Source organism: Heteronotia binoei, chromosome 5 (genome assembly GCF_032191835.1).
Source record: "Heteronotia binoei isolate CCM8104 ecotype False Entrance Well chromosome 5, APGP_CSIRO_Hbin_v1, whole genome shotgun sequence".
NCBI lineage: Eukaryota > Metazoa > Chordata > Lepidosauria > Squamata > Gekkonidae > Heteronotia > Heteronotia binoei.
The window spans coordinates 18,701,166-18,723,120 of record NC_083227.1 but is presented as its reverse complement, the minus strand read 5'-3'; the positions used below and the strand labels follow the sequence as shown (position 1 = coordinate 18,723,120).

General features: G+C 49.5%; 1 protein-coding gene across 1 annotated transcript; it reads right to left on the bottom strand.

Annotated features, from left to right (window-relative positions):
• Positions 1 to 319: 319 nt before the first annotated feature.
• On the bottom strand, positions 320 to 21,066 carry RNF5 (ring finger protein 5). Its single transcript, XM_060238963.1, has 6 exons — positions 20,357 to 21,066; positions 16,221 to 16,239; positions 13,896 to 14,008; positions 7,706 to 7,760; positions 5,262 to 5,373; positions 320 to 2,067 (listed from the first exon to the last, which is right to left on the bottom strand). Exons 1-6 carry the CDS (start codon positions 20,494 to 20,496, stop codon positions 1,979 to 1,981), a joined length of 528 nt encoding a protein of 175 aa, XP_060094946.1. The 5' UTR covers positions 20,497 to 21,066; the 3' UTR covers positions 320 to 1,978.
• Between the last annotated feature and the right edge of the window lie 889 nt (positions 21,067 to 21,955).

The following is a 21,955-nucleotide window of genomic DNA, read 5'->3' as shown; positions in this document are numbered from 1 at the left end:
AGTGAAACACGGAAGAGGAAGAACCACGCCAAGAGTCTGCAAGCAGGCTGGGGGAGAGGGGAAGGCTCCTGTGCGGGGAGAAGATAAGCCTTGGCAGGTATATGAAGTCAAAAATACACATTCAACGCCAGATGGAAGTATCAGAAGGCACTGGGGGAAGAGGGAAAAGGACCGCAAGGGACAAAGAGGCAGTTTTTGCATGCTTGTCTCTTCCAGACGGCAGTCAGTCGGGGTAAAATACGCCACTCACCATCCCTCTTTCCGTTACAGAGACATATCCCCTAATAACTTTAAAAAGCAACCATCCCCATACCAGGAATAAGAATCGTGGGTTAATTTAATTACAGCATCATTTAAATTTACACCAAGTCTCTGCTCATTCACTCAAAAAGAAAAAAGTTGTATTTTCACAGATTCCTGGACCACGAAATACTGTTAATTCAAGACAAGGATCTCCCCCAACCTGCCACGACCCCAAACAGTGGAAGTCCCCTCCTGGCCATGATAATCCCCTCCTGCCAATTTGCAGAAAACGGCTAATTGTCCTTCAATTACTGCTGTAGCTTGACTAGCTGGTGCCTTTGCAAAAGCATGACAGATTCTTACATCCCATGGAACTAACCATGAGGAGGCCTGGGGGTGGAATCCTAGCAGGAGCTCCTTTGCGTATTGGGCCACACACCCCTGATGTAGCCAATCCTCCAAGAGCTTGCAAAAAAGAGCCTTGGAAACTCTGGGAGGATTGGCTACATCAGGGGGGGCGTGGCTTAATATGCAAAGGAGCTCCTGCTAGGATTCCACCCGACTGAGGGCCTCTTCTGCTGCCCCGTGGAGGGTGGCGACTGGGCCTGTCAAATCAAATCCCAGCCCAGTGACTGGCAGCTGGAACGGCAGGATCAGGATGCGCTAATGTTGGGGAGGGGTCCTTCCAAGAATGGCTCTCCTCTGTTCCTGGACATCTCCTGGCTTTGTGTTCCTTCCCCACCCCTGCATGGGTCTTTGGACTTGTGCTTTTTAGGACGAGAAAAGTGACACGCTCCCTTCCTGCCCTTTTCCTTGCCTTGCCCCTCGTGTTACAGTGTCAACCAGGGCTTTTTTTCATAGCAGGAACTCCTTTGCATATTAGGCCACACACCCCTGATGTAGCCAATCCTCCTGGAGCTTACAGTAGGCCCGGCCAGAAGAGCCCTGTAAGCTTTTGGAGAATTGGCTACATCAGGGGTGTGTGGCCTAATATGCAAAAGAGTTCCTGCTACGAAAACCCTGGTGTCAACTCACACACAGGGCAAAGTCACTCTGGATTCCTGCTCTAGCAAAGGACGGCGTATAAGCCACGAACCACAGCAAGGGGCTGGGGGAACTCAACCAAGAAACGCCAAGATGAAAGACTCCTGCACATTGTCTCTCGCACGTTCTCCATTCTGAATCGCCCACAGTGCCAACAAATCAAGACGGCACACGCCCCATCCTACGGGGGCACAAGCAGTAGGTGAGCCAACACAGTATTTTGAAGTGCCGGAAGACAGTCCTCCATGAGGCAGATGATTGCGCACCCTCGCACTCTCTCGAATCTATCGGATTGAGCTCCCCTTCCCACAGAGGAAGCAGGAGGGGAAGGAATAACAAACCCACTGTTTGAGAATTACAAGATTTCCCCATCACAATTAAGTCATGGGACTCCCCCCCCCCCATCCCTTCCCTACTGCAAAATCTCCAAAGTAGTCCTATTACATACTTTAATTCTGCATAAGATGCACGCGCGCATCTGTGTGTACGTGGGGGGAGGCAGCGGAATTTGACAGAGAATCACCATGCTTCAATTACATCCTCACGACCCCTGCCTGCTCGGCCCCGAGCAGCCCGGAAACAAACTCCCTTCCCTGCCCCCTCCCCAACATCTCCTTCCCCCTCCAACCATCGAAGCCCTCCTTGTCCAGTTCTGAAGTCTTTAGCGTAGGGCAAGTCCGGGAGGGCTCGGTCAGATGCTCAGCAGCCAGAAGAAAAAGAAGATGGCGATGAAGAGGAACAAGGAATCCTGCCAGCTCGACGGTCTCATCGCGTCCGCTTCTGCACAGAAAGAGGGACGGAGAAGGAGAGAAGGTTAGAAGCAACGGTCACCAGACACTGTGCCTGTTTTGTGGCAACTTCAAGACCACACCTAAAGCAGGTTTGGGAGAAGTGGGAAAGGGAAGAGGCAGATTTCCATACCTCTTCACCAATGATCCCTCTAAGCTGCAGAGTCTTGTGAGGAAAAAGTCTACATTGTGAGTTACTGGCCTTAAAGTTCAGAGCTCCTGCATAGATTAGTGTGCTCTGGGGCCATCCTTCCTGAACCTGGAGACCAACTGGAATTACAACTGATCTCCAGGCAATCCAGATCAGTTTCCCTGGATAAGATGAGCAATATAAGATAACCACTGGAAGCAATAAAACTTTCACGCCAAGCGTGTAAATATGCATTTTTAGTGAAGTCAAACAAAAACAGAACTAAAGAACACTGAACATTCTTGAAATTTTTCCCACAAAGTCTCTCAACAGTCACAAAGAATGATAGCCTCTTCAAACAGGACTTAATGAAAATGTGGATGAAGTCTTTAATTTCTTAGTGTTCCACTCGTGATGATGCGGAAAATAAGGAACCATTTTTAAAAGGACTCCTCACGGTTTCAATAGTGAGTTCTTCCTCAGCCTCTCTCCTGATGTTACACGGAGACACGGCTCTACTCTTTACAATATGGATCCATGCATGCTCTAATTTGCTGCCGGTAGCAGCAAATTAGAACATGCATGTAACGTTGGGAGAAAGAGGCTGAGGAAGAACTAACTATTGAAACTGTGGGGAGTCCTTTTAAAAACACTTCCTTATTCTCTCCACACCATCACGAGTGGAACACTAAGAAATTAAAGACTTCACCCAAGTGCTATTTGAAGAGGTTATCATTCTTTGTGACCGTTGAGAGACTTGGGGGGGGGGGATTTCAAGAATGTTCAGTGTTCCTTAGTTCTGTTTTTGTTTAACTTCACTAAAAATGCATATTTACACTCTTGGCATGAAAGTTTTATTGCTTCCAGTGGTTATCTTATATTGCTTATCTTCACACTGGTTCCACTTGTATTTACAATCCCTGGATAAGAAAGCTGCTTTGGAGGATGGACTCTAATGTCATTATATCCTGCTGAGGTCCCTCCCTTCCCCAAACGCCACCCTCCCCAAGACTCCATCCCCCAAATCTCCAGGAATGTCCCAAGCCAGAGTTCACACACCTAGGCTCTTGGTTTACAAACTGCCCACTTGGACTGGCAGGCAGTGCTGGATTAAACCCTGTGGAGGCCCCTAGGCAGTCAAACTCTTGGGGGCCCACTGGCAAATTATCTCAGAGTCTGAGTGCCTGTCCTGCTGCCCATGGCCCCCGCTGCAGCCTGCAGGCACTTTCTCAAAAGCCCCTTGGACAAAGCTGCAGGGGAGAGGCAGAGAGAGGCAAACTTGTTGACAACGCCAGCAGCAGCCACACCAGGCAAGTCAGGCAAAGAGCAGCTCAGTTGCTGGCTGCTCGTGCAAGCTGGGAGGGCTGCAAGCAGGGGGGGAAATGGGAGGAAAAGCCAGCCCGGGACACCTAAAGGCATGGGGGCCCATAGGCCAGTGCCTACTTGGCCTAATGGTTAATCCAGCTCTGCTGGCAGGAGCTTTTCACAGTCTCAGACTGAGATTGTTCATATGAACTGCTACCTGGTCCTTCTAACTGGAGATCCAGGGGATTCAACCTGGCACCTTCTCACTATGAAAAGCAGACACTTGACCACACTAAATGTCCCCTCAAGGAGTTAAGGCAGGGCCCACTGTCAGTGGTGGAATTCTAGCAGGAGCTCCTTTGCATATTAGGCCACACCCCTGATGTAGTCAATCCTCCAAGAGCTTACGAGGCTCTTTCTTGTAAGCTCTTGGAGGATTGGCTACATCAGGGGTGCGTGGCCTTATATGCAAAGGAGCTCCTGCTAGAATTCTGTCCCTGCCCACAGTACTCTTAACCAGGCTCACAGGCAGTCTAAACTCATCCGATCACCCATAAATCGAAACAACACTCAGGAGTCCAAAGTCTGCAAAATGTGAAATAACGGCAGCGGGCAGGGAATGTCCGGAGGAAAGGTTTGTAATAAATAATGTGAAGGACTCCTGGCAGAGAAGGCAGAAGACAGCTTTTGCCCTCAGAAGCACTCCCCGCCTCTCACTTCAAAAAAAGAACTGAACATTAAATATTCACTTAACTCCCCCCCAAGTTAAAGGTTGTTTTGGATAACTGATTTGTGTCCTACAGAGATTCACCAAACTGGAGTGCGTGAGCAGAAGAAAAAACATGCCCTACCAGGGCTTTTTTTGTAGCAGGAACTCCTTTGCATCTTAGGCCGCACACCCCTGATGTAGCCAGTCCTCTTGGAGCTTATAGTAGGCCCTGTACTAAGAGCCCTGTAAGCTCTAAGGATGGGCTACATCAGGAGTGTGTGGCCTAATATGCAAAGGAATTCCTACTACAAAATAAGCCCTGCGCCCTACCTTCCCCTGATCAAGACAGAACAGGGAAAAATACATCTAAGCAGATGTGAGCTAAACTGTATGAAACATCTGCAGCGACCGGCTACAAGAATTCTGTCTGCAGCTGTTTGAAAACAATCCCTTCCTAGCCATTGGCTTACATGCTGTGGAGTCATGGAATGTTTTATGAACATTCCACCAGTTGAACATAGAACAAAAAAATAAGAAGTGCCAGCATGTGGGTCTCTAACACTGGGACAGACAGGGGGAGGAGGTGGCACAGCCAATTGTTAGGTTGTGTAAGAGCAGCCAGTGGATAGAGTGTACACACACGTGTGCTTATGACCGCAAACAATGGAATGCACAAGCACAGTACAATCCATTCCCTTCAACACTGTGTGAAGTGCGGTGGCTTTAAGAGCAGTTATTAGCCTGCTTGTTTAAATTTGACCTATTTTGCATGTTCCGTTGCTTCAAAGAGGAAATGAAAACTTAGCACAGGCCAATGGGGCGTTGCACCGATACCACATCATGATGGAGTGGGCAAACCCAAGTCAGATCCTCTCCAAAACAGAGTTAGTCGGGACAAAAACCTAGAGATGGACCCGTACGCAGTTGAGAGGAAGCACACGCAAGCGTACAGACAAGCTTGCTGCCTTCCTCCTCATGCACCCCCCCTCCCTGAGCAGGTGGCACTTTTTATTTAACCCGACTTTAGAAAGCAGAACCTCACCTGCTCTTTCTCCGGGGCCGCTGTAGCCGGTAGCAAAAAACCCAAAGGGGAATGCACCGATCCCAAACGCCATATGGAAGCCGGTGGCTGCATCAGGGAAACCGCCCACGCTCTGCCAGCAGGGAGGGGAAAGGGAAGAAGGGGGAGAAGAAGATGTTATTGGATTCATATCCTGCCCTATACTCTGAATCTAAGAGTCTCAGAACTGTCACAATTTCCTTTATCTCCCCCCTCCCCACAACAGACACCCTGTGAAGTGGGTGGAGCTGAGAGAGCTCTCCCAGAAGCTGCCCTTTCAAGGACCATCTCCTTTATCTTCCGCCTGTCCACAACAGACACCCTGTGAGATAGGTGGGGCTGAGAGAGCTCTCCCAGAAGCTGCCCTTTCAAGGAAACTCCTACAAGAGCTATGGCTGACCCAAGGCCATTCCAGCAGCTGTAAGTAGAGGAGCGGGGAATCAAGCCCGGTTCTCCCAGATAAGAGTCCGTGCACTTAACCACTACACCAAACTGGCTCTCACTGAGCCCAATTCTTCTGCTTGCAGGGAACCCTCATGTTGTGTATCTCACTGGGGCATTGCCCCAGCGGGCTTCCAAGCATCCCTTCCCTAGGGTTGGAGATTTGGCTGGAGAAGGAATTAGCAGCCTGCTGCCAAAGGCAGAGTGTCAGCTGAGGTGGAGGAGGCTGGTATGGAGTAGTGGTCAGAAGTGTTGGACTCAGACTCAGGAAGCCCCATGTTTATGCATCTCCACTCAGCTGCGAAGCACTAGGACGGATCTTGGGCCAATCACGTGCTCTTTTTCTAACTGAGGGTATCCATCCTGCGGCATCCACTAGGGTTGCCAAGTCCAATTCAAGAAATATCTGGGAACTTTGGGGGTGGAACCAGGCGACTTTGGGGGTGGAGCCAGGAGACTTTGGGGGTGGAGCCAAGATCAAGGCTGTGACAAGCATAATTGAACTCCAAAGGGAGTTCTTGCCACCACATTTAAAGGGCCATCACCTTTTCAATGCCTTCCTTCCATAGGAAATCATGAAGGATAGCGGCACCTTCTTTTGGGGCTCATAGAATTGGACCCCCTGGTGCAATCTTTTTGAAACTTGGGGGTATTTTGGGGAGAGGCACTAGATGCTGTACTAAAATTTGGTGCCTCTACCTCAACAAACAGCCCCCCCAGAGCCCCAGATACCCGCGGATCAATTCTCCATGATTTTCTATGGGAATAAATCTCCATAGGGAATAACAGAGTTCCCAGCAGACATTTCCCTCCCCTCCCCCCGCTTTCTGAGGACCCTGAAGCGGGGGGGAGGCCTCCAAACCGGGGGATCCCCTGCCCCCACCTGGGGATTGGCAACCCTAGCACCCTGCAGGCCCCACGGCATCCACCAAAACCAACCTGATGTAGCCAATCCTCCAAGAGTTTACAGGGCTCTTATTACAAGGCCTACTGTAAGCCCTTGGAGGATTGGCTGCAGCAAGGGGATGTGGCCTAATATGCAAAGGAGCTCCTGCTACAAAATGAGCCCTGCTTAAAAACACTGCTTCGGTAGTAGCTGCCACTACCACACAAGGATTTTCACTGTGGCAGCCATTTTGTGGCTGGTTCCACCTCTTTCGTTTTTATTATTTAATTTTATAAACAATTAAAAACTAGAAGAAGAAAAAGAATTGCAGATTTATATCCTGCCCTTCTCCCTGAATCAGAGACTCAGAGCGGCTTACAATCTCCTATGTCTTCTCCCCTCACGACAGACACCCTGTGAGGTGGGTGGGGCTGAGAGTGCTCTCACAGCAGCTGCCCTGTGAAGGACAACTCCTACGAGAGCTATGGCTAACCCAAGGCCGATCCAGCAGGTGCAAGTGGAGGAGTGGGGAATCAAACCGGTTCTCCCATATAAGAGTCCATGCACTTAACCACTACACCAAACTGGCTCTCATAATACATGCCAAAGCGTTAACACCTATTCAACAGATGACACTACGCACAAGACGTCAAAAATGGGCACAGTTAACAAGGCCTCCTAAATTTCTGTGTGTGCAAGACGGGCTGAGTACTGGGTAAGTGGGTAAAACCACCATTGGAAGTGCAACATAAATGGTGCAAGACAGTGTGGAGCAGGGAGGCTGATGTAATTAGACACCTGCCGCCTCACCCAAAGTCTGGTGGAACATCTGTTTTACAGGTCCTGTGGAACCGTAGGAGGTTCCACATTGCCCTGTTCTCACTTGGGAGAGTGTTCCACCAGGCCGTTTTGTGGCCGCAACCAACCGTGAATGTCAGAATTCCAAAGGTGCCTGCCCCTGTTCTAACCTAAATAGCAGGGCTGTTGTGGGGATAAAACTGTGGTGAGAGCAACTTGCGCTCCTTGAAGGACAGGCATGATAAAAGTGCAGAAACAGTCAGACAGACAGAGGGTGGGGCTGACGACATTGTACACTCACCCCTTGGGACTCGGGCTCTGGACGCTGACCCCGTGGCCGGGGAGGAGTCTTCAACCTGCAAGAAAATGAAGATGAATGTTGGGTGGTCAGCCCCGCTTGCTGCCACTGTGTCTCACCCTCCCCCTTTGTGGCTTTCCCCACCACCCAACACAAAAGGCTAAGCAAGGCAAGGCCCCAAAACCAGTCCCCCAGGTTCTGCGTCTTGTACCTGTCACCCAAATCCAGCTGAATCCCACAAACCTGCTTATTTTATACAGGGCGGTCTCCATTTTGCTCCCGCTAATTACAGCAGGCAGCAAGAGCCGCACTGAAGAAGATGATGATATTGGATTTATATCCCGTCCTATACTCTGAATCTCAGTCTCAGAGCGGTCACAATCTCCTTTACCTCCCCCCTCACGACACCCTGTGAGGTACATGGGGCTGAGAGAGCTCTCACAGCAGCTGCCCTTTTGAGGACAACTCCTATGAGAGCTTTGGCTGACCCAAGTCCATTCAGTAAGTGCAAGTGGAGGAGTGAGGAATCAAACCTGGTTCTCCCAGATAAAGAGTCCGCGCACTTTACTACTACACCAAACTGGCTCTCACTGAGTCCAGTTCTTCTGCTTGCAGGGAATCCTCATGTTGTATATCTCACTGGGGTGTGGCCCCAGTGGGCTTCCAAGCATCCCTTCACAAGGGCTGGAGACTCGGCTCCTGGTTTAAAAAGAGGAAATGAGAAGCCAAGTTTTGCCCTTGAATGAAGCGGCAATATAAATGTAAGCTGAATTCCAGTGTGTGTACAGGAACGTAGGAAAACAAACCACAGATCCAGCTCACTAAGCCAGCGTGGTGCAGTGTTTAGAGCATCAGACTAGGATTCGGGAGTCCCAGGTTCGAATCCCTACTCTGTCCATGGAAGCTCGCCAGGTGACCTTGAGCCATTCATGCACTCTAAGCCTAAGCTACTTCACCGGGTTGTTGGGAGGCGAGATGAGAACAACGTAAGCTGCTTTGGGTCCCTTTTGGGTGGCAAAGCAGGGGTACATAGGGGTGGAATTCTAGCAGGAGCTTCTTTGCATACTGGGCCACACCCCCTGATGTAGCCGATCCGCCAAGAGCTTACAAAAAAGAACCTTGTAAGCTCTTGGAGGACTGGCTACTTCAGGGGTGTGTGGCCTAATATGCAAAGGAGCTCCTGCTAGAATTCCACCCCTGGGGTTCAAATAAAATAAATGTTATTGTCGTCTCTCTCTGCCTGGCAGCAGCTCTCCGACAATACCCCCTCTAAGCTGTGGAATCTTGAGAGCAAAAATTCTACTTTGTGAGTTCCTGGCATTAAAGCTGTGAGCTGCTACATAAATTAGTTTGCTCTGGGACCATTTTTCCTGAGCCGAGACAGAAATGTGTGAGCCAGAAGCTAAAACACTGAGCTAGCTCACACTAATTCAGCTTAGAGGGAATGCTGCTCTCCAGCGCTTTGGGACGAGAAAGGTTCAGCCATGTTATGCCACAGATCCTAAGCGCGGCGGCACTGTTGCCCAAGGCTGCTTGACGATTGGGCCGCGGCCCTTCACCCATGTCAGAGACATCAATGCATATTTTGCCTGACCCATTCCGCTCCTGCTGTAAAAAATGGGCCTTGGTGGGACAGCTCCAAGACCCATCTGATCCTTTTTTCCTAATGGAAGGACAGCCCAAATGATTTTCCAGTGAGCAGGACAAGCTCCCTCTGTGGCTTGCCTCATTCCAGCACCCCGTGAGAGAGAGAGGCACTGCCTCTGGACACGGCGGTTACCCTTCAGCTACTAGGGCTGTTGACTGGCCTGGCCTCTGATGCTGTCTACAAAAGGTAAAGGTAGTCCCCTGTGCAAGCACCAGTTGTTTCCGACTCCGGGGTGACATTGCATCGCAACGTTTTCACGGCAGACTTTTTACGTGGTGGTTTGCCATTGCCTTCCCCAGTCATCTACACTTTTCCCCCAGCAAGCTGGGGACTCAATTTGACTGACCTCAGAAGGATGGAAGGCTGAGTCAAACTTGAGCCGTCTACCTGAACCCAGCTTCCACCAGGATCGAACTCAGGTCGTGAGCAGAGTTTAGGACTGCAGTACTGCAGCTTTACCACTCTGCGCCATGGGGCTCTCTAACACCTGTCTAACGCCCTTGTACAGGCCAACCCAAGCCAGTGACCACCACTACATTTTAGGCAGTGAATTCCAGTTTGTTACACACTGATGAAATACTGGCTGGGAAAAACACCATGGAGCTATGCAGGATAAGATGATGATGAAGATGAAGAAGATGACGATGATGCAGAAGACTGCAGATTTATACCCCGCCCCTCTCTCTGAATCAGAGACTCAAAGCGGCTTACAATCTCCTTTATCTCTTTCCCCCACAACAGACACCCTGTGAGGTAGGTGGGGCTGAGGGGACTCTTACAGCAGCTGCACTTTCAAGGACAACTCCTGTGAAAGCTATGGCTGACCCAAGGCCATTCCAGCAGCTGTAAGTGGAGGAGTGAGGAATTAAACCCGCTCTCCCAGATAAGAGTCTGCACACTTAACCGCTATGCCAAACTGGCTCTCTACATAGGCTGGTCCAATCTTGCTAAGTGCCCTGCCTGTCTTCCTCCCAAGGCCCAGCCATCCAACACATTTTTCTCCTGCAGATGCAGCTGTAATTCCCTCATCGTATCCTCAGAGCAGACCTATAGGGTAAGTTAAGTTGAGTGTGGAATTCAACCAGCAAGCTTCCAAGGCCAGGGCAATGGGATTTGAACCCAGGTCTTTCAATTCATAGTCCAGTACTCTCATGGCGCTCCAAATTGGAGTTGCCTTCAGTCCATCCATAATCGGACAGATGGCTCCTTTTAAAAACGTTCTCAGATTCTCAGGATGGCAATCCCCCACTCTTGAATGCGAGGCTTCTTGAATGCAAGGCTGAATATAAACGTGATAGATGGATCTCCTGTGCCAAAAAGCCTCCCCGAGCGCTCTGCTGCTTATGTGGCTTGAGAATTCTCGTTTGAGATCCTCTTGGGAGTAGAGCTGTTTTGCTTACAAAGCCCTCCTGATCCCAGCTCCTGTGCTTGTTCCACCGAACCCTCAGCCAGCTTACCCAAAAATAAATATCTCGGGAGGTGAGGGGGAGGGAGGGCAGACAGCAAGAACAGGGAGGCTGGGCCGTGGTTCAGTTCCAGACCTTCCTATTCTGCTCTGGGGTCAAGCTCTGAAGGAAAAGAAAAAAACAAACCCCAAAACACCCCCAAGTAATTGGTTCCACAAGATTGCAGGAGAGGATGGAAGTGTGCATTGGCTGTTTCTTCCGAACATAACCCCCCCCACACACACACAACTCCTTGAAGCAGTTTTGTACCCGAGGAAACAGTTCTTAAAAAAATTAACAGGATGAAAAAAACTGACAGATGTTATTTGTGCAACACTTACAATGCGACACTCATTCCATCTCAGCGCTGGACCTGGACAACAGGCCATGTCTGTGAGGCAGAATTTGCCATTTTAGTATCTATTGTTCTCTGTCGTTTTAGATTTGATATATTTTGATTATTTTTTTTTTACTGTTGATTGTTTTTATGATGGAACCCGCCCTGACCCTGTGCTAGGGGAAGGGCGGGCTAAAAATGGAAAGGGAGGGAGGAAGGGAACTTTTTCTACCTCTCCCAAAATACCAGAACGTGAGCGAATCCAATGAAGCTGATGGGCAAGTCGATTCAGGACAGAGAAAAGGAAATCTCTCTTTACACAGAGATTGGTTAAAATGTGAACTTTACTTCCGAAGGATGTAGTGATGGCCACAGGAACCAAAAGCTTCAGAAGGGGATTAGATAGATTCACAGAGGATAAGTCTATCAGTGGCTACTAGTGATGGTGACTAAGGGGAGCTTCCACATTCAGAGGCACTAAGCCTCTGAACCCCAGAGCCAGGAGGCAACATCAGGGGAAGGTTGTGGTCTCTATGCCCTATTGTGGGCCCTCCAGAGGAACTGCTTGGCCACCATGTGAGACAGGATGCTGGGCTAGGTGGACCACCGGGCCTATCCAGCAGGGCTCTTCTTGCATTCTAATGATTCCATAAGCTTGCATGGGAAAGACGAGCGCCTGTCCTTTCAGATGTCTTGCTGGGAGGAAGGTGGGCTCCACTAGAGACTATTCTCAATGAAGACTGTCTTCTCTTGGAGTTTAATGAGATCCGATTCCTCCTAAGGACACTTCAGACTTCCATTAAGTAGGGAAAGTGCGGGAAAGGGGACTGGTGGGAGGGCCTTGCCACTTCTTCCCACTTGTGTGACCCATTCTGCCGTGTTCTAAGCAGGGGTCGGCTTCCCCAGCATTTTAATGATGTCAAAACTGAACTTGGGCTGGGCTCCCACGCACTAAATAATGCGCTTTCAACGCACTTTCTGCACAGTAAAAAATCCAGCTGGATAGTGCAATGAAAGTGGATTGAAAGTGCATTGTTTAGTGTGTGTGATCGCGGCCTTAGAACACTTCCAAGACCTCCCCCTGGTCTTTCCTATCCATGATCATCCTGCTTTCCAAAGGCTTAATAGGAATGCCATCCATAGCAGTGATCCTTTTCTTGTTTCTCGCTCTGCCTTGTAACACTCGATGCAGCATGCGAATCGACACCACAGTTTGTTCACGAGGACCAGGGGTGGAATTCTAGCAGGAGCTCCTCTGCATATTAGGCCACACGCTCCTGATGTAGCCAATCCTCCAAGAGCTTACAAAAAAGAGAGTCTTGTAAGCTCTCGGAGGATTGGCTACATCAGGGGTGTGTGGCCTAATATGCAAAGGAGCTCTTGCTAGAATTCCACCCCTGAGGAGAACATACCTCAGCCTGCCATGTCAAGCACACATGAACACAAATGAAACTGTCTTATACTTAGAGCTGTGGCTCATCAACGTTGGTGTTGTCTACTCAGACTTAGCAACAGCTCTCCAGGATCTCAAGTGGAGGTCTTTTGCATCCCCTCCCACCTAATCCTTAACTGGAGATGCCAGGGATTGAACCCAGGACCTTCTGCGTGCCTAGCAGATACTCTGCCACTGAGCCCCGGTCCATGCAGCCAGGCATCCTGTCCCATACAGCAGGCAAGCAGTTCCTCTGGAGGCCCAACAACAGAGTCTAAGAGGCCGAGGCTTTCATTAGAATATAAGAAGAGTCCTGCTGGGTCAGACCAATGGCCTACCTAGACCAGCATCTTGTCTCACACAGTGCCCAACCCAGGGCCGGCGCGTGGGGTGCCCGAGGCAAAACCCTGACGTGCACCCAGCCCCGCTCCCACTGGGAAAAAGTTTTCGCACATGCACAAAGCACACGCACAGCATGATAACATCACCCAGAGATGACATCATCACGACAGGCACTGAAATACCTTTGTTTCTGGGTGCTGAGGGGCCGGGAGAGTTCCTCCGACCCCTCAGCACCGAGAAAGAATGTGCAGTGCTTTCAGTCGTTGGCGCCCTCTGAGTTCAGAGAGCGCTGAGGACTGAAAGTCCCATTGTTTCTGGATGCTGAGGGGCCGGGGGAGCTCCTCCGACCCCTCAGCGTCCAGCCGGAGGCTCAGGGATGGCGCAAGTAGGGAGGAGCCCCCGCCCCCCGTCCCTGTTGGGAGCTGGCACTCTAGGCAATTGCCTAGGTCACCTACTCCCATGCACTGGCCCTGGTCCAGCCAGTTCCTCTGGGACAACAACAGGGCATAAAAGAAAAAGAATTGCAGATTTATACCCCACTCTTCTCTCGGAATTAGAGACTCAGAGCAGCTTATAATCTCCTATTTCTTCTCCCCCCACAACAGACACCCTGTGAAGCGGGTGGGGCTGAGAGAGCTCTCACAGAAATGGCCCTTTCAAGGACAGCTCTGCGAGAGCTATGGCTGACCCAAGGCCATTCCAGCAGCTATAAGTGGAGGAGTGGGGAATCAAACCCGGCTCTCCCAGATAAGAGTCCACACACTTAACCACTGCACCAAACTGGCTCTCTTAGAGGCTGAGACTGATGTTGCCTCCTGGCTCTGGGATTCAGAAGTTTAGTGCCTCTGAATGTGCCTGAATGCCAAAGACTTTATTGGGCAAAGAGCAATTAGTCTGCTGGAACGAAGAAACAGCTTCCAGAACTGCCATTCTATGGGGGTCTGTCAAAACTGAAAGAAGGGGGAAAAAAAACAGCGGGGAAATATTACCTGGGATCCTGCTGGGCTGAGCTCCCGCGACCGTAGAGGGGGATGACTTTGTCGCGGCTGATGCCTGCCTTGCACACGGGACACTCCTGCCGCTCGGGCCGTGTTTCTAGCCACTAGGTGGAAAAAGCATGACAGTGAAGAAGATGATATTGGATTTATATCCCACCCTATACTCTGAATCTCAAAGTCTCAGAGCGATCACAATCTCCTTTATCTTCCTCCCCCACAAAAGACACCCTGTGAGGTGGGTGGGGCTGAGAGGGCTGCCCTTTTAAGGACAACTCCTACGAGAACTATGGCTGACCCAAGGCCATTCCAGCAGCTGCAAGTGGAGGGGTGGGGGGATCAAACCTGGTTCTCCCAGGTAAGAGTTTGCGCACTTAACCACTACACCAAACTGGCTCTCAGTGAATGAGAAGGAGGCTTTTACCCCTGTCGCCAAACTCCCCAAAATACAGCTCAAACAGCTGTGGACCCTCCAACCTACAGCAGGCAAGCCCCTAAGCCATCATCAGAAGCATCAGTCTCAGTAAAGATCATGACACATTCCTCAGGCTTGAATTTACAGGTGACAGGAGGCATTAACTACCGCAGACACCCTGGCACTATCGAGCAACCATTAAACACAGGTGCGGATCAAAACAGAAGAGTACCACAGGGAAAACTTAAGGACCTTGCCAGAGCTCCCCCTGGGATGAAGAAAGGCGACCCAGAAGGTGCCAAATAAATAAGAGCATTTCAATCTTGAGCCAGTTTTCAATGGCAGAACTGTGTATCCGAGAATTTACAAAGTCCCAGGGCTTTTTCTGTAGCAGGATCTGCATATTAGGCCACCCCCCACCCCCCGATGTAGCCAATCCTCCAAGAGCTTACAGGGCTCTTAGCACAGGGCCTACCGTAAGGTCCAGGAGGATTGGCTACATCAGAGGGGCGGGGCCTAATATGCAAAGGAGTTCCTGCTACAAAAAAAGCCCTGCAAAGTCCCAATAATTAAGAAGAGCCGCTGAGCACAGGCAGAATGCTCTGCCCTGATTACTGATGGAAGAAGCTTTATAGGCAGATTCTGGAATTCAGCCCTGTTCTTTTCAGAATTAAAGCCCAGCCACGAACGCAAACACACAAAGTTCGATTCAGGGACAGAGGTTGTAGTAAGAAATGTTTCACTAGGGGAGACCAAAAGTCCACCTCACCCAGCATTCTATCCCAAAGGAAGGTTTTCCAGATGCTTCTGGAAGGCCTACAGTCAAGGGAGAATGGAGACCACTTGGCTCAGTTGCTCCTTTCTAGCAGACTGCCTCTGAGCAGGGAAACAGCGTGGCGTAAGGGCTAGAGTGTCTGACTAGGATCTGAGGGACCCATGTTCAAATCCTTACTCCACCACGGAAACCTGCTGGGGGACCTTTGGCCACCCTAACCTACCTCACAGGGTTGTTGTGAGAATAAAAATGGATGAATAAATGAAGTAAATAAATAGCGTGGAGGTTTCTAAGCTACCATACTTCATAGTAATCGAGAGGTCTATCAAGGCTGCATCTCACTAACGAAACCGAAAGCCTGGCTTCCCCTCCGAGGTCAGCGGCCAGCTGGGCAGCAGACAGCACCTTCCTCGGCGGAGTCACAGAAGCTGCCCTGTTCAGTGCCCTCAAGAGCAAACACAGGTAATGCCAGGGCCCATTTGGGGGCTCTTCCCACAGCACCTCCTGTACAAGGGAAAGCGCCCACTCTCCTAGTGGATGGGTGAGACTGCATGACTCTTGCAAAACGGGCACTTGCTGGCCTCAAGGGCTTATTCGTCCTCAGTCTTTAAGAGCAAAGTGAGTTTTCGGCCACACCAGTGGTTTATGGTCGGATTTTAGATGTTTCAGTGACCTGCCTTGGGCCCAGTGTAACGGAGAAAGGGGATAGGGAGCTATGAAATAATGAGTCCTTGGCCACAGATATAAATCTTAAACTTCTTCCCTTGCAATCTAGACCAGGGGAAGCCACATGCGGCTCTTTCACACATATTGTGTGGCTGTCGAAGCTGCCAACTCCACAGATCAGCCTGGAGAAGGAATTCGTCTCAACCAGTTGGCTGCTCGGAGACTGTATTTAAAGTTAAAACTGCTTGGAGAATGTATTTAAAGTCAAAACTGCTTCATTTCCAACTTTCCCTCCCCCGCATCTATCTGCCTGCCTTCCCTCAAACATCTGACGTCCATGTCTTGCAGCTCTCAAACACACTCTGTGTTTATTCTATGTGGCGTTTACATTGAGCAAGTTTGGCTACCCCTGCTCAAGTCATGCACCCAGAAGATGATGACGACGACACAAAAAAAGACTCACCTGGTGAAGGCAAGGCCAGCTAAAAAAAAAGGAGAGAGAAAAGGCTTGTTACTCAGACTTATAGCTGATAATGGACACAACGTCAGGAAGCTCCTCCAAAAAAGGAATTTTTCCCTCCTCCGTGGCCACAGGTCAGTAGTTCCCAATCTGTGGGCCAGGGACCTCTATGGGGAGGGGGCACGAAGTTATTGCAAGGGGGTTGTAAATCCATCCAGCTTTGGCAGGCTTCTGCCTTCCCCCACCTGTGCCTTACCCTCAGGCTCACCTCCATGGCAGCTATGCCCTCCCCCCAAAAAAACTCTCTGTGGGCTTCATCTGCCAGCCTGCTTGGCACAGGATGGCCATGCCATCTTATGGTTTTGAACAAAGCAGGAGTCAACCTTTTAAGACCAACCAAGTTTTATTGAGAACGTAAGCTTCTTACGTTCTTATGTTAGGTTACGGTTTTATAATCATGCTTGGGGCAGAGAGAGCTGATGAAGAAAGCTTTCTTCCTCCTTCTCCCCAAATACCAGAACTCGAGGGCATCCAATCACACTGACGGGCAGTAGGTTCAAAGGGAAATACTACTCCAGTCAGAGAAGGATTAAAATGTGGACTTTGCTGCCAGAAGATGTTCTGGTATTTTGGGAGAGGGAGAAAAAAATTCTCTTTGGCAGCTCTCTCCACCTGATGCGTAATTTCATAAACCTCTATCATGCCCTCCCCCCCCCCCCCCCCAATCATTTCTTTTTAAAATTGTAGAGTTCCAGACTCTTCGGCCTTTCCTCATTGAGAAAGTGCTCCAGCCCTCCTAATCATCTTGGTTACTCTCCTGCGTACTTTTTCAGCTCTGCAATGCCCTTTTTGACCAGTTCGGCATGTCAGTAAAGGTTAATTACATTAAATTAGGTTGATTAAATTAGGTGGACTACAACTAGGAAATACACATCCTTTTGTGATTCACCTAGATTTACAGAAACGCCAATTGGCAGAGGACTTTATTACCTTTTATGGCTATCCAGACCAAACTGCCAAGCCACAGTGGCTCACCATGTGATCAGTCTGCATACTAAATCGACAAACTGCTTGTATTTCAGCCCACAATACCTGATCTCCTCGTCTGATGAAGTGTGCTTAGAGAACACACGACAGCTCACGTTCCAAATAAAACTTGGTTGGTCTTAAACGTGAAACTTGACTCCTGCTTTGTTCAGCTACTTCAGACCAACACGGCTGCCACCTGGATCAGTAAAGGTTAATCAGTGAACTGCATGGCAGAGTGGGGATCTCAACCTGGGTCTTCCAGATCGAAGTCGGATGATCTAACCAGATTGGCTTTTACTTTCTTTCAAAAGTCTACTTTCGTGTCTGCGACTGCTCTCCGTTCCCAGTTTCTCACTAAGCAAACCCCATCCACTTCTTATTCTCTCTTTACATCTATTCCCCTTTAACCTAGAGCCAGTTTGGTGTAGTGGTTATGTGTGTAGACTCTGATCTGGAAAAACCGGGTTTGATTCCCCTCTCCTCCACTTACAGCTGCTGGAATGGCCTTGGGTCAGCCATAACTCTCGCAGAGGTTGTCCTTGAAAGGGCAGCTGCTGTGAGAGCTCTCTCAATCCTACCCATTTCACAGGGTGCCTGTGGTGGGGGAAGAAGATATAAGAGATTGTAAGCCGCTAAGATTCAGAGAGAAGGGTGGGGTATAAATATGCAGTCTTCTTCTATTCCTTTACTGTCTGTGGACAAGGACTGGCTATGACCTTCCTTCAACCCCTCACTTCAGTTTGCCTTAACAAAGCCCCTCTCATACTTGATTTGATAGGTAACCCCAGTTCTTTCCAAGGAGCCCCCCCAAAAAAATCAACCACAGAACCACCCCTTGCTCCACCCTTTCACGCACAAGCTCCGCTCCTTCATTGTATTATAACTAACTGAACCGCCCCATTTCCCAAAGTTTTCATCCTTCTATTCTGCCCTATTCATAGCCATCAAAAGCCACATACGGCACAGTGAGGGGAGAATTTTTGTCACTCAAACACGTGAAGCTGACTCAGACCGAGGGCTTTTTTTTGTAACAGGAACCCCTGATGTAGCCAATCCACCAAGAGGTTAGCAGTTCAGGGCCTACTGTAAACTCCAGGAGGATTGGCTACATCAGAGGGGTGTGGCCCAATATGCAAAGGAGTTCCTGCTACAAAAAAGTCCTGCTCAGACCCTTGGCCTATCAAAGCCAGTACTGTGTACTCAGCCTACCAGCAGCTCTCAGGGTCTCAGGCAGAGGTCTTTCACATCACCTGGTCCTTTTAATGTGAGATGTCAGGGATTGAACCTAGGACCTTCTGCATGCAAAGCAAAGGCTTCACCACAGAGCCACACCGCCTGTGGTACCAACACTGATATCTGCGTAGAGAGGGTGTACAGTGTGTCGCAGCTGTCTGATCATCAGTTGAAGACAAGATGATTCTGCTTCCAGCAAAACCCACTCAGTCACTTTGTATCTGACAAAAGGAAACTTTGACACTCGAAAGCTCATCTCCCAAAGTCTACTGGACTTGAATCTAGATCGGGGTGGTCAAACTTCCTTAATGTAAGAGCCACAAAGAATAAACGTCAGATGTTTGAGAGTCACAAGGAAGGAAGGCAAACAGATTGAGGCAGGGGTGGAATTCCAGCAGGAGCTCCTTTGCATACTGGGCCACACCCCCTGATGTAGCCGATCCTCCAAGAGCTTACAAAAAAGAGCCTAATATGCAAAGGAGCTTCTACCAGAATTCCACCCGTGGAGGGAGAGAGATGGAAAGAAAGCAACTTTAAATGCATTATCCAAGTCAACAGCCGGCTTGGAGAAGGGATGTAAAGAGACAAATGCTTTTTCCAAGCCAGCCGACAGGGTGGTGGGGGTTTTGAGAGCCACACCATATGCGCGAAAGAGCCACACGTGGCTCCCAATTCACAGTTTCACCACCCCTGATCTAGATGTTCCGCTCAACCAAGATTGTTGGCTGCCCTTGTTCCAGGTACTCTTTCACAGTTCAACCGGGTTGTTAAGATAAAATCAAGGACAGGAGAGCCACGTCAACCAGCCTGGAACACCTTGGATGGTATAACAGAAAGCAGCAGAACATGTCTCTAAGGCACGGTCTCATTAGGCTCCATGACCATGTAAAGCTGATTTATAGGGAAATCGCATCACGGGATTATTAAGTTCACTGATGTCTACCCTAACTGGCAGGAGCTCTCCTGAGCCTCTGGCAGAGGTTTTTCCACATCCATGATCCTTTCTTAAGCTGGAAGGTGGCAGAGACTGAACTTGCGACCTTCTGTGTGCAAAGCGGGCATTGTCCACTGACACACAGCTGGATCAGTGGCCCTGACCCATCATCTGTCCTACGGGATGGGCGGGCTACAAACCGAATCAAATAAATAAATAAATCTTGAGCTGACTCCTCAAAGCGAGAGAGAGGCAGTCCAGACATTTGCAGCTACAAAAGAAAGGCTCTTCACCACCACAACCAGAAAACAAGACCTTCCAGGGCCTCCATCAGTGTAAGCTGAGTTAGTGTGAGCTAGCTCACGGGTTTTTAGCCTCCAGCTCACACATTGTTGTCTTAGCTCAGGAAGGATGACCCCAGAGTACAATAATTTAAGCAGCAGCTAACCACTTTCATGCCAGCAGCTCACTACTTTAATACCAGTAGCTCACAAAGTAGAATTTTTGCGCACAAGACTCTGCGGCTTAGAGGGAACATTGCCCACCATAGCTTCTTCCCTTTAGAAACCTCACACCCGTGCCAACACAACACCCCACTCCTTGGAGCCATACAGCCACCTATCTCTTCCTTATGTACCATTAAAAAAAAAACCCTCAAGCCTCACTCTGTGCCTTGAGCAGCAACCGGGACAGACAGAAGTTCAACAGACACAGTTTTGCCAGCCAGGAAGATACAATGAAGGGTAAAGACGTCACCTGCCTGACTTCTACTCAAGAAAATGCTGCAAATTGGAGGCTTTTAAAAAAAAAATCTGGGTCCACTTTCTGTGCAGTCCACTGTCTTCAGGCTTCTGTTTTTGCATGCATGCCCCACTTGTTCGACCACACCCCTTCAGCCCCCCTCTCTTCCGCCACCTCCTGTTCAGCCTCGCCCCCACCTTACCAGTATAGGTGGCCGCAGAGGCCAATGACTGCTTCTCTTGCAGGCTCCAAGCAGATATTGCACTCAAAGGCGCTCCGGTCGCGGTTTGACCCCTCAGACCCCCCGTCGGGATCCCCCGGACCCGTCCCGGCCGCCGCCATCTTCCGCCCTCACTTAAGCCGCGGGAGGGCTGTTGGAAACGCCTGGCGTCCAGCGATTGGTCCAGCCGGTCGTCTTTCACGCCCTACTGACATTTCGTTGGAGCGAGAGGCAATCGACTGTAGTCTCCGAGATTCCGATTGCGCGCATTGGGTTTAGCGCCGCCTACAGCTCTGTGTAGGCTCATAAAACTTTTTTCACTGGTTAGGTTAGCTGGCTGTCAAAATGTGCGCCAATATTATTGGCTTAAGAGCTTTATTTCCCTACCTTCGTTTCATCGATCAAAATAAAATCTCATGTGACTGGGGAGGGGAAAAAAGAGAGGCGTGTCCTTGATTGACTGAAACACAAGCCTTTCAGAAAGCCAAATGTGCTAATCGTCGAGGGTGGGTGCTAGCAAGGCGATAACATACGGGCTCTGATTGGAATACACTAACGTGGTCACACGCCCACTAAAAAGGCGATTCTGATTCGTGGCTGCCTAGAGGAGGGCGGAACCAGCCTTAATCTACGGGTTCCTTGACCAATTTAGAAAACGGACACTCCGGACCAAGCGAGAGGCGGAGTCTCATCCCGCGCTGAGCTCTGCTATGCGTGTCCCTTTATGAGAGGAAGGGTTGTTGTAGGGTCAAAGGTCACTTCCTGCCTGGGGCCTGAGTAACCAATCAACTGTAATCTGAGATGTAATTGCTGGAGGCGGAGCATGATTTAAAATAAACAAAATAAAAACAAACTCACCCACCCCACAAAGCACAAGCTTTTCTTCAGTTTCTTCCGTACCTGTTGGTCCAGAGATCATGGCAACAAAAATCCAACTGCAAAACTGTGGTAAAAAACAGTGAACTTGTGTCAACTGGCCTAAGGGCTGTATAAGAATAAAACCGGTTTCATAGCAACCACACAGCTGTTTAACTGATGCTGTTGGCATGGCAACCTGTTCTCAGCGCTGCCGCAGCCTACACCTGCTTTTAAAAATGAGGTTTTTGTGATAATCACATTACAGCACACTCGCCCACCACTGTAAAAAGGCAATGACACCTTAACGCTGCCGCCATTGTGGCAACACACACTGCCCTTTGCCAAAACTTTTTGCTTTCATCTGTTGACACCCGCAGTCACCACAGTACAGCATAACTAATCTCAGAGCCCCTATTTGGTTTATGTCATATTTTAAGCAACTGTTCATAAGCACACTTACTAAGAAGCAGGCCTTTTTGAGTTCAGCTGGATTTACTTACTGACAAATGTAGGATTGGACTGTTAGAGTTATAATTGTACCTGGTAGTGCCATGGCAACCTACAGGCATCATAATTGCAGCCACTGCCACGCCAACCCATTTCTACCAGCCCTTTATAGGCAAGTCCAGGCCTCACGTTACCGGATATGGACTCATCTGAAAAATGTGAGTGGGGCCCCTCCTCCTATGTGGTCCCTGGAGATCCCAGAGTGGTGGGATAGAG